The 16,039-nt window shown below is 45.2% G+C and overlaps 1 protein-coding gene and 1 long non-coding RNA gene across 4 annotated transcripts in view; both read left to right on the top strand.

Annotated features, from left to right (window-relative positions):
- Positions 1–16,039, top strand: part of LOC114786059 (ral guanine nucleotide dissociation stimulator) — a 46,892-nt gene that overhangs the window by 8,902 nt on the left and 21,951 nt on the right. For 2 of the 3 annotated variants that reach the window (XM_028972850.1, XM_028972849.1), the window contains exon 1: positions 11,883–12,252. The exons of the other annotated variant lie outside the window; for it this stretch is intronic. In XM_028972850.1, coding sequence (XP_028828683.1) covers positions 12,061–12,252 — 192 coding nt within the window. In that variant the 5' untranslated portion in view covers positions 11,883–12,060. Of the gene's footprint in view, positions 1–11,882; positions 12,253–16,039 lie in introns of those variants that run through there. 3 annotated transcript variants of the gene reach the window in all.
- LOC114786060 (uncharacterized) lies at positions 8,711–9,636 on the top strand. Its single transcript, XR_003749160.1, has 3 exons — positions 8,711–8,777; positions 9,058–9,129; positions 9,278–9,636. It is a non-coding gene; the product is annotated as an uncharacterized LOC114786060 (long non-coding RNA).

Genomic DNA, 16,039 nt, shown 5'->3' with positions numbered 1-16,039 from the left:
TTTTCATCATGTAAAACTCTCAAACAGGGTACATAGTAATTATGTGCTGCCCATTGGTGGAAATGCACCTTTACCCAGGGTCCTGTATATGCTGCGCTATCAGCCGGTGTCTCTGTTGCACCCCCCTAAACAAGGTCTCGTATAATACTGAGACGAAATGGGGTTTATAAACAGTCCAGAATTTGACCTTTGACCTCTCTTGTTCTCTATGCTGGAGGCTGTTGATTGAGTACAGTGCAGGATCTTGTCTTGCGAAGTGGCCAGGCAGGCGGCTCGCTGGTCTCCATGACAACAGGAGCTCAGCGAAGTGTTATTGTGCATCTTAAATGCGCTCTTCCCTACTGATCATTTGTACACTAATACTTCAAGTGCCTGTCTGTCTTTCTTTCAAAAATGTCTGTCCCACCATCCCTTCTTATTTATGCGCCCGTTTCACCCAGATGTCATTTTCCTGCATTGACATTGCCTTCGCCTCCGTTTCTGCATGTGGAATTTGTCACAGCTCTCCCCTACCTTCTCTTGCAGCTTTTTGTCTTCAGGCTTTCGTTATTATTTCTGCTCATCAGTCACCCTGTGGCTCCTTTGCATTCCGCCTGCGTTCGGGTGCTTTGATGAAACATGAATCGAAATTCATCCGACAGCGAGACACTCAGGCAGACTTGGCAGCTATTGTTAGATGCGGGTTTGGTGTGAAGATTTTGCTGGTGGAGGGTTTTGTGGGGCGATGCTACGCCCGTCTCACATGGTGCGCAGCCTCGAACCAACTAATCTCCAACGCTGGTGCGTGTCAGGCAACTTTGAAAAGAGCACGGCTCTCAATCGGAGACGCTTCCTTTCGTCCCGTATTGTGTTGGTGTGTCACTAAGGCATATTCGTGCCTCCGAGACTGCGACGGTTGATGCCTGTTCAACGCTGACGCGCTGTTTCGGCTAAAAGCCAACAAACAATAGGTTCGGGCCGACAGCTGTCAGTGGATTGGCTGAGGTGGCTCACGCCGCCGCTGACATCACAGCCTTCGTAGGGGGCGGTTTTAATTGTCAGACGGACTGATTGGGGCTTTATAGGTCTCCTGTTAGTTTTCTTCAGATCCGAGCATCTGACTTAGCGGGGCGCTTGTCCAGCTCTGATGCACTTTAAATGCTGCAGGGATCTGAAGTGCCTGGTGACCTGTATTTCATGCTGGTGCATACACAGGACAAGATGTATTACAAAAAAAAAACACACACACAAGCACTTCTAGTTCTTCTGAAAGGACTTGAACTCACAAGAAATGTTCTTCTTGTATAAAATTATAAGGGGAGAGTGAAGGGAGGATGGAAAAGGGAGTATGTCTCTCTGAATACCTGCTCCTTGCTACGCGTCCTGAGCCCTTGCATTCCTCAAGGCGAGTATTATATGTGTGTGTGTGTGTGTGTGTGTGTGTTACTATGTGTGCTAAGCTCTAAACAGACGCTCTGGACAGTAGACAAATTCTGGCGACTGAGCCGGGCACCTCCACGAGAAAGAAGAGACGGGCAGGAAGAGAGCGAGGGAGTGAGTAGAGGTGGAGAGAGCCGTTAGCGTTAGCCGATACGAGAAGCTATTCTCTGTGCATCAGTTCAGTAGACGACCCGAGCCGCTGAGACAGGATCCGGGCTGCTGGCTGGTGCGGGTTCATGAACAGGCTGTAGCCTGTCCCCTTGGGCATCATGGACCCCAATTCACCATTCAGCCTCCACAGAGCTCTGGTCCAACCCATGAGGATGTGCATGCTGGACTTTCCCTTCTCCATCCTGGATCATCTGGTAGGTAGGGTCAACTATGACACATTGCATGTCGGAGTCAAGAAGTAGTCCAGATGTAGTTTAGACCAGACGAGAAGGTTTATTTACAATTCTTCATGATTGTCTGTATCTGTACCCTACAACAACCAAAAATTTGGAAAAATGAATCAAGATGAGTTGAGAAGACTGTGAGGTGGCTTCAGCCCATCTGCTCAGACGCTGAGGCTGTTTTTTTTCTACGACAACAGTTTGAATTGGACAGTGAAATAGGTGCTAAAAGACGTGTCATTAAGCATGCGCCTCTAGGCATTTACACTTACTCTGCATCTGTGTGTGCACTCATTCTCATATGCTGTAATTACTCTTAAACCCCTGAAAACAGTGTTTTCTGCGCACAGCTGCCAGTGCCTGTATTACAACCTTGTACAAGCTCATAAAGAGTGATGCGGTGTTCTTGGAGACATGGCGAAAGATTAAAAACCTTTGATTTCTATTCAGGTCTTTTATTTCTGTGCTGGTCTGAAAATGGGGTGAGGGAACGCTCCACTTTTGAGCTTGTCCCACAGGGCTCCACAGTGCTCCTCTTATTTCTTGACTTTTATACTGTGTGTGTGTGTTTAATAGTAGTGATAATAAAAATTCCTGTACAATCAAGCATTAGCAGATATTCCGTGTGCATGTTGGTGAGCCTGTGTGTATATTTGCGCGTCTCCTTGTGTGAATGGAATCTTCAGATGAGTGTCTTCTCCCTAATTTTAGACAAAGAGCTTTAGATCACAAGGTAAATATATCACCTGCTGTGACAGTTCTAAAAATAAGCGGGCTGGAGGAAAATGGTAGACATCTGAGCGGTTTGCTTGCAGGACAAACATCCCCAGCCGGCTCTATCACATGTCAGTCTTTTTCCTGTGAGTTGGTTTCATGTGCTGGGTGGTCAGAGCTGTGTTTATTTGAGAAAAGTGCCCTTGTGCACTCAGAATAAATGGACAGAAACGCCCCGCGCTTCACCTCGACAGCCCTTTTTCAGCTTTGCTGACAGTACACAATCACCCACCATGTTTTGTAATATCACTGTGTAACTCAAGGGGCAATAGTGAGTTACTGTAGCATCAAGTGTGAGAGGACAAAGAACTAACAATGCCCCGGGGGTGTAATCTAACCTCCTGTCAGTCATGTTGAAGGTGCCGCCCCCATTTATTTATAGGTAGTCATTGAACAGAATTGTGAATCCTGTCAGCTGTCAGGACACATCAAGCAGTCGGCGTACATACGTCTGTGTGGAGAATACAGACTGGGGTGTGGTTTAGCTAATAGCTGCCAGGTCTAGCAGTGATAGTTGTTTAGAGGACTGGTTGCTCAGACAATGGCTGGTGTCTTTTAAAACAACAAAGATCAGCAAAGATTTTGTTGCAGTAGAAGTGGAGAACTTTCTGGTGGATTTCCGTGATTGTACACATTTCAATAGAAAGTTTTAATATAAAGTGATACATAGTCCATAATAACTTTGTTATTATATATATTTCCCAGATTCAACTACTGATGTTACTTGAAATTCGAAAGACCACAGGGGTTGCAAATTGGGATCTCTTTTGAAATATTAATTATTTGCATTGTTCTTGTTTATTATTTGTAGTTAAGATATGTAAATAAAAGCACTGTATTGATCCTGGCCACTATGCTTTGCTAGCTGCAAAGTTATATATGCTGTTGTTTAATCAGTGTAAACACTAGACATAGTTTTGCAAACTCAAAATCTATAGAAACCGAACGAGAATTGCTGCTGTCTTCCTCTTGTAAGTCGCTTCAGATAAAAGCGTCTGCTAAGTAAAGTAATGTAATATTGTTAATAATTTCAATAATCCTTCATGTTATATAACAATGAAATGAAAAAGTGCTCTCAAAATATCATGCAATACATTTGCAAAACTAACTGTTGTATGATTTTGAGAATGAACTGTCCTTTATAATATATAATATTACACATATTGGTTTAATCCTGCATTTGCAGGATAGACAGTTCCTCTCCTTCTCACAGAACAATATTAAACGTTGGTTCATTTGGAACGTGTTGCTATGGGTTTAAGGCACTTGGAAGACTGTGTTCTGCATGCTCAGGTTCTGCATCTACTGTATGTAAATCTGTGCAGAGTACTGAGAGAGCACAACCTCCCACTTCCACACACCTCTCCCATCTCTGCACTTTAGGCTGTTAATTGACTGCTGCAACAATAGTGAAAGCTCAACCGTAAGTGCAGTTTCCACAATGGAGGAACATTTTTACCTTCAAAGCTTCAAAGCCCTGTATAGAAACCTTGTCAGCTTGGCTAAAGAGCTTTTTCTCAACGATTTTTTTTTTTTTTTAGCAGTCCTATTGTCTGTGTGTAACGTATGAAGATACTGCATTGGTAAGGTTTTAGTGACTGAGTAATAAATTAGCACTGCCCCGAGGACCTGTAAGGGGTCAAACTGTCTGTTTGATCATCCTCCACCTTTATGTTTTCCCAGTGAGCCGCTGACATGTTAACAAATGTGACCCTTGATGTGGGTGCTGCTGGCTAGTGGAGATGGATTTCACTCAGCATGGCTCGGCCAATGAAAATCATCAAGTTGCTTTTAATAAACGTATCACTTCCAGTAACAGTGAGAAGATTGGCTCTAGCACCTGCTTTTTGGTGAATGGCTCTCTCAGCATGCCAAGTGCCTTCGGCCTCCTCCGTCCCGCCGTCAAGTCTTTCGCTGGTTGTGGTTTCCTGTCAACTCTGTGCCAGTGCAGATATCGCCCTGGAATGGTGAAGAAGCCTCTGCCAATCGCCTTTCTATTTAAGTGTAGCTATATTAAAGTGCCATAATGGATCGAGGCTCCTTAAAGCAGAGACAAGGACAGGGCATTCAACCAATAAAGTTGTCATGCACCAGCCTTCAAACACACACACACACACACACACACACACACGAGAACAAATGCTTGGACTCACACATAACACTTTAGAAAGATGCCTGGTGAATTAGAATGTGATTATTCAAGGTTGCTGAAGATGGGTTTTGAACTATGTATTTTGAGACATGTTTGTGTAATTATGAGCATAAGGGTTAATGTGCAAAACAGTAATTAACATGCTTGGATCAGCTGAGTGTGTTGGTTTTCCCATAAGGCATTAGCTTTGCATTATCATGTAATACAGTGAGCTTTTGTAGACATGAATTAAATGTCTGTATCTGTTATGCTCCTCAGTGTGAGCATAATAACAAGCCATTGTATTCAGAATACTTGTCTAAGTAGCACATTGTCTGGAAGACATGCCAGGGCCTCTGTCACAAAACACAGATTACTCAAATGATCAGATAGGATCAATGTGTCGACCAGTCACCTACATGAATAGTTGTAAATTGTCCTTCTGTTTAGACAAGTGATTTTTTTTATCTGATAAACTGAATGGCCTTTGTTTTTACTGGCTGCGTGTTTTAGGGCAATGAATGGGGCTCTAACTTACTCTCATTCATGCCTCAGCAGGCCCATTGTTAATGGGTCAGTTTCCGACCTCCCTCCGCCCCCAGAAATGAGCCAATGGCAGGCAGTGGGGTCAGTGATTCAGGCCCCAACTCCTACTCTGTCCTACTGAGAGGGTTCGTCAGCAGAAGGCATTGGCTCTTTGTGTTAAGTGGACTGGAGGAGATATCTATTCATCTTCCATAGAAATGTTTGCTCATTAACTTGTGACCTCCGTCAGGAATAGCCACTTTATTTTTTATAGACTTTCTGGTATTTTATGTGTAGGGGTGTGTGTCAGTGATTTTGAAGAAGAAGAAAGAGGATGTCAATTTGTCTGAGGATCCCAGTAAAAATGATTTGATTCCGTGTTTCGTGTCTCCAGGGGGGGACTGTCCCTGTAATTACTGATTGTAAGTTGCTCTGGATAAGGGCGTCTGATAAATGCTGTAAATGTAAATGTAAGAGTGATGCGATGAGAACATGACATGGTCATATGGTTTAGCGACTAGTATTTTAGTATTGCAGAATCATGTGTTATACAGAGATTTTAAGTTGCTGCAGAAATAGAAATGTCCTCACAGCATATGTGGACATTGCAACCATAGGCGTGTGCATGGGTGCCTGTGTGAATGTTTGCGTGTGAGTATTGCGTAAGTGCCAGTGCATATGTGTTGGTGAGTTATCAGTGATGCTGGGCCGATGGAGAGGATGGTGTGATTCTGTTATGATGAAAGGAGCTGAGGTCTCCTGGGAGGCAGAGATGAGACGGGAGCAGGAGGAACAGCGAGACCCACAAGCCTCTATCTGACATGGAAGGATGGGCGGACACTCCCTCTGATCTTGAGCTCTGTCGTGATTGCGGACGAGAAGAGCAGACAAAAAGGGAAATCGAGAGATGAGAGCGAGAGGAAGTTGACAGGATTATGTTAAATATAACAAACTTGGGTTACAATAGAATTGTATTCAATTTGAAAGAAAAATCACAGGTTCAAACCCCACTTACTACCATTGTGTCCCTGAGCAAGACAGTTACCTGAGTGTCTCCGGGGGAACTGTCCATTTAACTACTGATTGTAAGTCGCTCTGGATAAGGGCATTTGATAAATGGAAATTATCATTGTAACACGACATAGCTGCCATTGTTCAGTACCAAGAAGTGCATTAGTTTTGGGTTATGGTTAGTGCCCATACCCACACATTCTTAATATTAAAACCGACCAACATTGGAAATGGGATTAAATTTATACTCAATCCTGCCCTCGCTACTGAGAATCTGCTCAGTTAATATGAACCGCATATCAACATGCATATCAAAAGGCCACGTAAACAAGCCATTTGCATTTACTGAGGGGACACAGGCGAGCACATTCAAAGACACCTGCTGTGATAAAACCAGGATGGAGCCATGCTGATCCAACCAGACCTGAGACTTGTTGCGTTAAAGTGAAAGGGCAGCGCACAGATGAAAAGTGAAGGTCTGGATTGTTTGTGGTTAACATCTGAATGGCCTGGGTTGCGTGCAGGAGAGTTCAGAGTGTGGACTGAAGAACTCATTGCTCAGGGGGGGCGTTCTGTTCAGAAGCTCTCAGACATTCCTCTCACACAGCAGAGGGGCATTCACACCTGTATACAAGTATGCGCGCACACACAGGAAAATAGCCACAGGGCCACCAGTTCTCAACATTGTGAAGCGAATTGTATACGTGCATTCGCTGTTTGTTAGCATGTTTTTTTTTAACATTTTCCATATTTGGTATGCGTTATTGTTGACATCAGAGTGAATTTGTATCCCCTGCTTCTCTTTAAAATGTAATCAGTAACAACACAGATTTTTTCATAAGGAACTTATCAGGTATACACGGGTGTATACAGATTACACTGCTTAATTTACATTTACATTTATGGCATTTATCAGACGCCCTTTTCAAGAGTGACTTACAATAATTCAGAGGTAGACCTGCTAGAAGGGGAGATACAGTAATCCTAACCCTAGGGACTGAACAAGTATCTGGGTGCCCTGTGTTGATAGATAAGGGCGTATCCGTCTCATATTGTAGAGATGGAATCTACACGAGTGGGAAAGATTGGTGATGTGAGTCGAGAAGGAGAGATGGTTGTCTATAGTTATTCCATTTACTTTATGACCTCACATGTTTCATTTTGAAATATTTGACTGTTCAAAATTTGTGAAGAAAGACCCATAAATCAGTAGGTGTGTCCAAACTGGTACTATATATATACTTTATCTAAAGGCATTTTAGTATTCAGTATGTTTATTTGGTAACTCATGTGCGTAACTGACTTAGAATGCTGTTGTTTTTACCAAGTTATGTATTATTTATTGCTGATAGAGTACCCTCACTTATCGGTTTTATGGTGTTGAGTAATTGGACCAGTTTCTCAACTTTTTGTCATCTGTGGCTCCTGGGATTTCCCTCAGGAGATAAGTATTGTGGGGGTTCTGGGAAAACAAATTCCTCCTCCTACAAACCCCCTACTGTGCCTTCATCACTTCCAGGTCTCTAGCCCTTCAGCAGTCATTCTGAGGCCATTCATCAGAGACCTTTTTTGTTGTAAATCCTACACAGAATGCAGTGAGGCACATAGAAGGGGTGGTGGGATGGTGGCCTTGTTTTTGTGTTTGTGTTTGTGTGTGTGTGTGTTTTCTCTTCATTTCTAGTGTGACGTAACATCTGATGCGACTTGTTTGTTTGTTTTTGTGTGTACTTTTCAATAGAGCTGTGGATGTGTATGTTTTATATGTTACATAGAACTGTTTAAATGATAACAACCTGGAAATAATGATTCTAATGATTTATATATTAACTATCTATGAGCATTTTGTATTTAGTTGGTTGTGCATGCAGTTAAAATAAGGCCATAATATGTGTATAATTTCTGTGTGTTTGCGTGTGATTTTGTGTGTGTGTGTGCATGTTAAATATGGTGAGACCAAACTATTGAGAAGAGAGTAAATCTTCAGCTGACTTTTCATAGAGAGTCGTGCTGAGAGCTGTCCAATCAGCCAACACATGGGTGTGTCTTATGTTAAAAACCAAATCCTTGTGTATCAGTTCCAGGAATGTATGACTTTCATAGCGATAAGCACAAATCCAAAATGTAACCATAGTGGTAAACTCGATCCAACCCTATTGTCCTGACCCAAATTGCAATCTCCTGTGAGAGATTTTATGTAGTCGATTATTAGAGTTAAGGAATAGTAATGGTAAGGAAAAGTCAGTGTTATTCAGTCAGCAGAAGGGTATGTAACAAATCATTGTCACTTGAAGGTAGCTTTAGATAATCGATGAATGAAGCATTTTGGTTTTATAGAGTTGTTTTCAAAGGGCCGATGTTGTCAGCGCTGCTTGGATTCGACGAGGCTGAAACCGACTGCCAGCATAGAATTGATATGAGGCGAGGCTCGAGGACATCAGAGAGGAAACTGCAGTCATAAAAGGAAGGATTTACGGCAGATCAGTGGTGATAGGACCGCCATTTTGAGATGAAGATTACAGAACCATGTAAGAATTGGTTGCTCAGAGAAAACCTCTGTTGATTTTAAAGCCTTGCAGAGTAACAAAGGGCGACCCTGCCTGTGTAGACAACCAAAATATTTAGTTCTGGAAGGCATATGCAAATAATAAGTGGGTGCCTTGCTGACTGCTAGCTGAGAATGATGTGTGGTTGATATAATATTTTTTCATGGCACGTAACTGCAGCCATGAAATTCCATCATAATCCTCATCAGAAAGATGCTTTCATATGTGTGTCATGGCTGACAGTGTTCTGCCTAACCACCAGAGGGCACGCAGGCGTCTCGGGGGATGGCGCAGACCCGGAAGAGGCAGAGGAAGTGGTCGGGGCCCACCACCAGTATGTTGCCTGCTCATTGTTTGGTTCCCAACAGTGCTGCTAGCCTTCATAACCACATACCTTGACCTTGATTGTCTTCTTGATCCTTGTTGTCAACCGCCTGACCCACGACTCTTCTTCCCGTATTACCCCTTGTCTGCCTACTCAGCCCTGAATGTCGTCCCTGACCACAAGAAGGTCCTACCCTCAGACAAATTGAACCATTGACATCCTCCTTCTTCTTCTTCAAAATGACCCACACTGCCCCCGACGTCTCCAACCAGCCGTATTGCAGTATACCTACTCCATGATGACTTTGGAACCGTCTCGCCGCAGAGCCCTATCATCCCAGGCCCAGCTTCGCCGCTCCTTCTCTTGCTGTAGACACAACTTCCAGACACTTCCAGAGACACAACTTGGCCGGTCGTGCCACATCAGCTTCACCGCCCGCAGGTGTGCCCTGTGTTCAGCGGCATGATACTGTGTTTCCTTCTCTCACCTCAGAAGACCAAGAAATGACGTGAGACAGGGAATGTGTGTATATAAGGGCTCAGACGGATGGATGCCTTTCATTACAAGCTGGAGGACAAGGCCTGGATTTCCATTTTTTAAAGTGAAGTGATTGTCACATATGATATACAGCAGCACAGCACACGGTGCACACAGTGAAATTTGTCCTCTGCATTTAACCCATCACCCTGAGTGAACAGTGCGCATGACAGACCCGGGCTGGGGATGGTGCTTTGCTCAGTGGCACCTTGGCGGATCGGGATTCGAACCGGCAGCCTTCTGATTACGGGCCCGCTTCCTTAACCACTAGGCCACCACTAGGCCTCTTGTATAGCAACATTTAACCAGTTTCATGGCAATCCGCCTGTCCGATCATGGGAGTATCATGTATTTAAGTGGAGGCCTGTGTTCTCGTTGTCTTCATCACTATGTAGGATGCGCATACGAGAGTCATCTGTGTGTCTGTGGAACCTGTGACCACCACGGTCCATGCTCAACCTGTGTAGATGCAGTCAGTCCAACTCCTGCTAACAGCTTCCCACCTGCGTTCTCCAGGCAGAGAAGATAAAGAGATGGACTCTAATTATAGCCCAAAATAATTCCATGCAGGAATTATTCCGTGCAGCACCACCAACTCTGTCATTAGAGTTACATAACCTCTGGATCCAGGATTAGGCTGCAGAGCTTCTAGTGCCGGTATTAAGATATGGGGTATAATGGGATGTCTCAGACCCACCTGGTCTTGTTTGCCAAAACTCTTCACTGTTCAGCGTCGTCCTCCTGTTTGTTTTCTCTTTCTCCTTCCCAAAGTGCAGCTTTCTGCTTAGAGGATTCAAACCCTGAGTCTGGTTCAGAGGTTCCTGTTGTGCTTTCGGACCACGGACGCGCTCCGGGGGGGGGGAAGTGAATTACAGCAAAGTGGCGGTTAAATGTGTGACCTTGATCCCTGCGGTGTCCTGCCAGAGTGGGCTGGGAAACACCTTGTTAGTGTGGGGAGAGCGGCTGCCTGAGTCTTCCTGCAGGGACGCTTTATGTTCTGTTTCTTGTTAACTCTCGAGTACATGAAGGCTATTTTGCCTAGAGGCTGAACGCGTCTGAAACGCGACACACACTTGTGATGTCTGCATAATGTGGTCATTATCAGTTGATTAGTCTCCCATGATCAGACAGGCGGAGTGCCATGAAACTGGTTAACCGTTGCGTTATACAAGAGCTCTGCACGCGAAAAAACATAAATTGGCTTTGAAGATTCCTTGCGCGCAGGACACATGGTGTACGGCCCCACAGTATAACGGACGTGCTCACAACCTCACAAAGGCCCGTGAAGATAGAATCAAATACAAACGCAATACAAAAAAAAACAACTATTATTTACATGTATATTTAAAGACAGAATGCCTGGACATTTGAGAGCCTCCTCAAGCCCCGCTCCCCTCCGGTGACATTCCAGCGTCTCCCTGGTGGTGTTCTCAGCCTCCACTTTACTGGCAGTGACTCACAGCTCAGCCCACACTTAACAAATAGCAGATGTGGAAAGTGGAGCAGCCAAAACTCCACGGAGGAGTCCAGTGTGTGTGGGGGTGTTTGTGTGTGTGGTGTGTGTCTGTTTTTGGGAGGAGTGGCTATTTAACAGTCCTGTTGCATTCAAACAAAACAAATGTGTTTGTAACCTTGTCGTGTTTATTGCTATATTGCTAGCTATCTAACAAGACACACCATGTAAACTGCTTATTGCTATTCCAGACGGTTGTTTGTTGTGAATAAATGGATAGGTGGATGGATCATTGTACGGCCTACAGTCTGCCATAGTGACTCCCAACAGTCTCTTCTCTCCTCAATGTTTGTCTCGTCAATGAGAAGCAAGCAATCAGATGTGTGAAAACCAAAAAACATAAACTCCATTAAGAAATCTAAAACATGATGGGACCTTTTCTGGTTGTTCCAAGATAAGAAGTTAACTACATTCCCATGAATAACAAAAATATCATTGTGCAACACTCCCTGAAATTGGGGATTTAGACTTTAATTATGCACGGGAAAACAATAGAACACGCATCCTAAGCAAAACGTAGTGCAGACTATTTGTAAAGACTCTCTGCATCACTCGAAAGCCAATAATTATAGTCGAAAACAGGCGGATTTGGCAACACAGCCCTTTCTCTAAAGCGCGCTGCAGCGAAAATGACCTCATGGACCGAAGCGAGGCGAGGGGCGTGGCTTCGACCGTCGGGGGCGGGGTCTGACAGACACCCGGCCATCCCGATTCCATTCGGCGGTGTTTACACACTGATCGCTCTCGGAGGGGACAGTGTGATCGGACTCGGTAAATGAAAAGTCAGTCGAAACGCTCTTCAGAATGAGTTGCTCCTCCAGGATGGAGGCGGATCTCCGCGTTTCCTGACGGAGGCTGTCGGACACGCATCTCTTGCTGTAGGGACCCAAATGGTGTATCTAACGGGAGCGCAGTCCGAGGCGCGGCGCGTCAGGCTGGGATCCCCCGATGTCATGTTCGATGCCAGCGCCTGGAGGATCCGCAGCATCTGGGACGGGGTGAAGCTGGAGGTCGCCGGGGACGCGAGTCCCGTGGTTCTGCACAGCTTCACCCAGCTGGACCCCGACCTGCCCGCGCTGGAGGTAACGCGCTTCGTCTCGGGGCGGATTAGAGCTCCGCGGCTTCGCTGGTTGCGCTTGGGGATGAACTCGAGTCTTTAGGCGGCTGCTCGTGTTTAGGTAAAAACGCGCTGTGTTGCAAGAAGTAAAGTAAAAATGCGTTATAGTGGCATGTATTGTACAAACACAACCATAAACAATGACGTGTTGATGCTGCCAGCAGAGCGTCATCACTGCTGGGTTTATCAGACAAACAGATTATGGCTCTTGGTGGCGGGTGGAATAAGTGATTGCATTTGGTGGTGGGTGGGTGTGGTAAAATATATATATATATATTGTACTATTCAATTCTACTACACTATACAACACTACTATGAAATGTACACGATATATAGAGTACCATTTAGTTCAATATATATAGTAAGTATAAGTACAGCTGTGTTGTTAATGGATCAGCATGTATAATTGTGTGTAGTGGGGAGATGCTCATACATTAAAACTACATTATGGGCTGTTCTGGCTTTATGGACCTTTGCTCCTCTTCTTTTTGACTGTGCCATGAGCTGCAGAGTGTCTGATGCTTTTAGTTTGATGGAGCAATTTGCGATGTTATGTTTGGGGAATGAGTTATTTTTCTGCCGTTTCTCTCCCATCAGCGCGACTCCATTCTGTCCGGTCGTGGCAACATTCAAAGCGAAAGACATTTTTAGCTCTGGTTTACTGTAAGTGTGTGTGAGATTCGTCTGGCCACTGTGAGTCAGCACGGATTGATTGCTGCCCATTGCAGCAGAGTAACCAGATCTGAGGACTGGATTAAGTTGGCCCTCTGTACAGCTGTTCCGGAGCGCTGTTGTTGTTGCCAGAACCCCAGATGGCTCTTTATGGTTCTGAGGTCCTGAAGCTGACCTCAGCAGACGCAACCCACTCCTTTCAGTGCATTTCCCCCTCAACGTTCTGCGCCCACCCTGCAGAAGATCACATATCTTAGCTCGCACTTTAAATTGGACCTCTCTGTAGTGTGCTTTTGTCATTAGGGCTGCTGTAAATCACCCATCGACACACTAGTAGAAGTGCTACATATTGAGCCCTGGCAGGGATTGTTTCTCAGTCACGTGAACCCAAAAGCCGAGACAAGGAACCCAAAGTGAACTCTGCAACAGCGGTTCTTGATCCTGTTCTTGGAAGACCCCATTACAGAATGTTTTTATTTCAACCCGACTTTAATCAGGCTCAGACGTTAATCATTAATAGGATAACAATGGTTGGGGTAGTTTGGGTTGGAATGAAAACTTTGACCCCCGCCGTTCACATAGCATCTATATGTTTGCAAGGAAGTGTGCAATGTAGAGATGTACAGTGTTTTTCACATTGAACAGAAAGCTGGTGAGATTTATGAACTTTTCTTTAGTGGTGATGTTTGGTGTTCTGACCCCTCACTCACCTCTTATTACTGTTTCAGACTTTACACCCAAATGATGGAAAACCCAATTAGGATCTGTATCTGTCAGGAGAGGCAGTTCCCGCCACGATGGATGGATCTAATTCCCCGGTCGCTCTCATTAATTCCCCGCCCTCTCTGTTCAGGTCAGATAACGGTGTGAAGGACAGCCCTTGGTGCTGTATTTTATGCGGTGGCCTTGCGCGGAGACAGTGTTGCCCGGGTTTCGCAACACCTATTGATGGCCGTAGATGGAGGAACCTGAATGTTGCGCTTTATTGTTGGGGAAAGTGTCCCCTGTGTGTTTGGCAGTTGTATAAAACCATCACCCGGGGTCTAACCGCTCAGTGTCCCCCGGGTGCAAATTGAACTACACGAGTAGCATGTAGGTGTTTACAGGTTTTAGCGCAGGTCCTTGTGTGGGCTGCTTTGTTTGCTTTTGTGACATGCACGCCAGAAACCAAGAGTGTGGCGAAGCGTGTGGATGATTGTGCATTGGAGCTCGCAGTGATGGGAGCGCTCCTTTTCCCTCTCTTTTTTACTCTGATCCTTCCAGCTATAATCCGGTTAGCTGATTAAGGCTAATCAGTTTTAGCACTCGGGGGGTTCACAGCGCGCCTCACACAGCAGCACAGGCCGTTTTCTGCGCGTTTTCTGTAGAAATTCAGCCGCTTCAGCCCACGCTGTCTGTAGAACCTTGACTTGGTGTAATGCCTTTTCTTGAGTTAGGCCTAATGTCGACGCGATCCCGACCTAACTGCAGGAAATCTACAGCTCGACATCTAAATCACAAACACCACCCGTGTTTTTGCATCAAGAGATCTTCTTATCAGATTTGCACATGATGAAATGTGCTTTGTATAAGCTTTACTGAATCAAGGACCAAATCTATGTAACACTCAGACCTAAACAGGTGAAAATAACAGTTGTTTGTAGTTTTCCTAAAAGTAAGTTGAAGCTTGTTTGAACCTTTTTTTTTGGTTTAAAGTTCAGATGTTGTTTCATTGTGGCAGCTGGACATTAACTGTTTATCGATCCTGGGCTAAGTGTTTGGTTTCCTCCCCTGTATCCATTTCAGACCCTGGGGGATCGGAGATGGGCTTTTGGCCTGGATGTATGTTTGGGGGGGGGGGACGACACTATTAATGTAAGAAACATGTTAAAGAAATTCATGTTTATTTTAGGTTTAACTCCACCCCCCCCCTGCATGTTTCCCATAATGATTGTCTCTCGGGATTTGTATTCTGCCTATGCCTGTAAAATTGAATTAAGAAAAGTGCACAGATGCGTCAGGGTCCAGCCCAGCCAATTAGATCAATTCATCTCTGGGCTGGATGATGTCATGGGTATCAGACCCTGCCCCTTAATGCTCCACTATCTAAACCACATGAAATGTGGCATTGTGCATGGCGGCGGACCAAGATCTGTTTACTCTGTCGGACAGCTAGAGAACTCCAGGCCCTTGAACAGGCTTAAGCAATGGCTTAAGACCTGCTTTACTTTTCAAACAAGCTGAGGATTGGGAAGATTTGTGACCAGGTCTAAGAAGAAAGCCAGGGTTTCGTCTTTGTTCAGGGTACTCCTAGGCTCTAAATGGCAAAGAATTTGGCTTTGGCTTTCAACCAGGCCCCGATCTCGACTCTGGACTAACCGAGAGTGTGTAATATAGGTCAGACTGAAACTGCTGAAAGCGCCGAAGGTGACTCTTTTCGCTTCGTCCAGAAAACCGAAATGGGTCAAAGGCATGGGTTACCAAGGGAATCTGTTTTTAAAAACACAACACATGGAAGGGGACTGGATACGTTCTAACTTTTCGGGCACGCTGAAAAGAAAAAAAAATTGGGGGAGAAGGGAAAGGGATGAAAATCAGGGTTGTTTTTCTTTCTGACCCTCTTCCCCTCCGCCTGGGAGAAAATGGAGGCTCTGCGCTTTTGTTTCCCACCGCAGCTGACCCAGGAGTCCGGAGCCGGCCTGAGTTCCTCTCCGAGGCCGAGGCCGGACCAGATAGAGGCTCTTTGTTGCCTGTGGCCTCCCCGCCGCTGTTGTGTCATCGGCAGAGAGAAAAAGCGAAGGGATGACAAACAAGGGTGCAGAATGAAAGACGGAGGGCGGTTTACGCATAGAAGGGACACATGAAAGTGTGCAATGGGAGAGGGAGATGGAGTGAGAAGAAAACAGAGGAAAGAGGGTGGAGGCCGTGCTGTGGTGACAGGATGACGAAGCTCGTATGTTAGTGTGTGTGTGTGTGTGTGTGTGTGTGTGTATACAGTGCAGCGGGTGCACATCTGGATCCCATCCGGCCCCGCGCTTTATCTCCTTTTTTCCCTGCAGTTTTGCCCTTGCGGCCTCTCAGCCCAGGCCTACAGAGGTGCT

The sequence above is a fragment of the Denticeps clupeoides genome, chromosome 3 (genome assembly GCF_900700375.1).
Source record: "Denticeps clupeoides chromosome 3, fDenClu1.1, whole genome shotgun sequence".
In the NCBI taxonomy this organism is placed as follows: Eukaryota; Metazoa; Chordata; class Actinopteri; order Clupeiformes; family Denticipitidae; genus Denticeps; species Denticeps clupeoides.
Note: the sequence above shows the minus strand (reverse complement) of the source record. Positions and strands in the feature narration are given on the sequence as shown.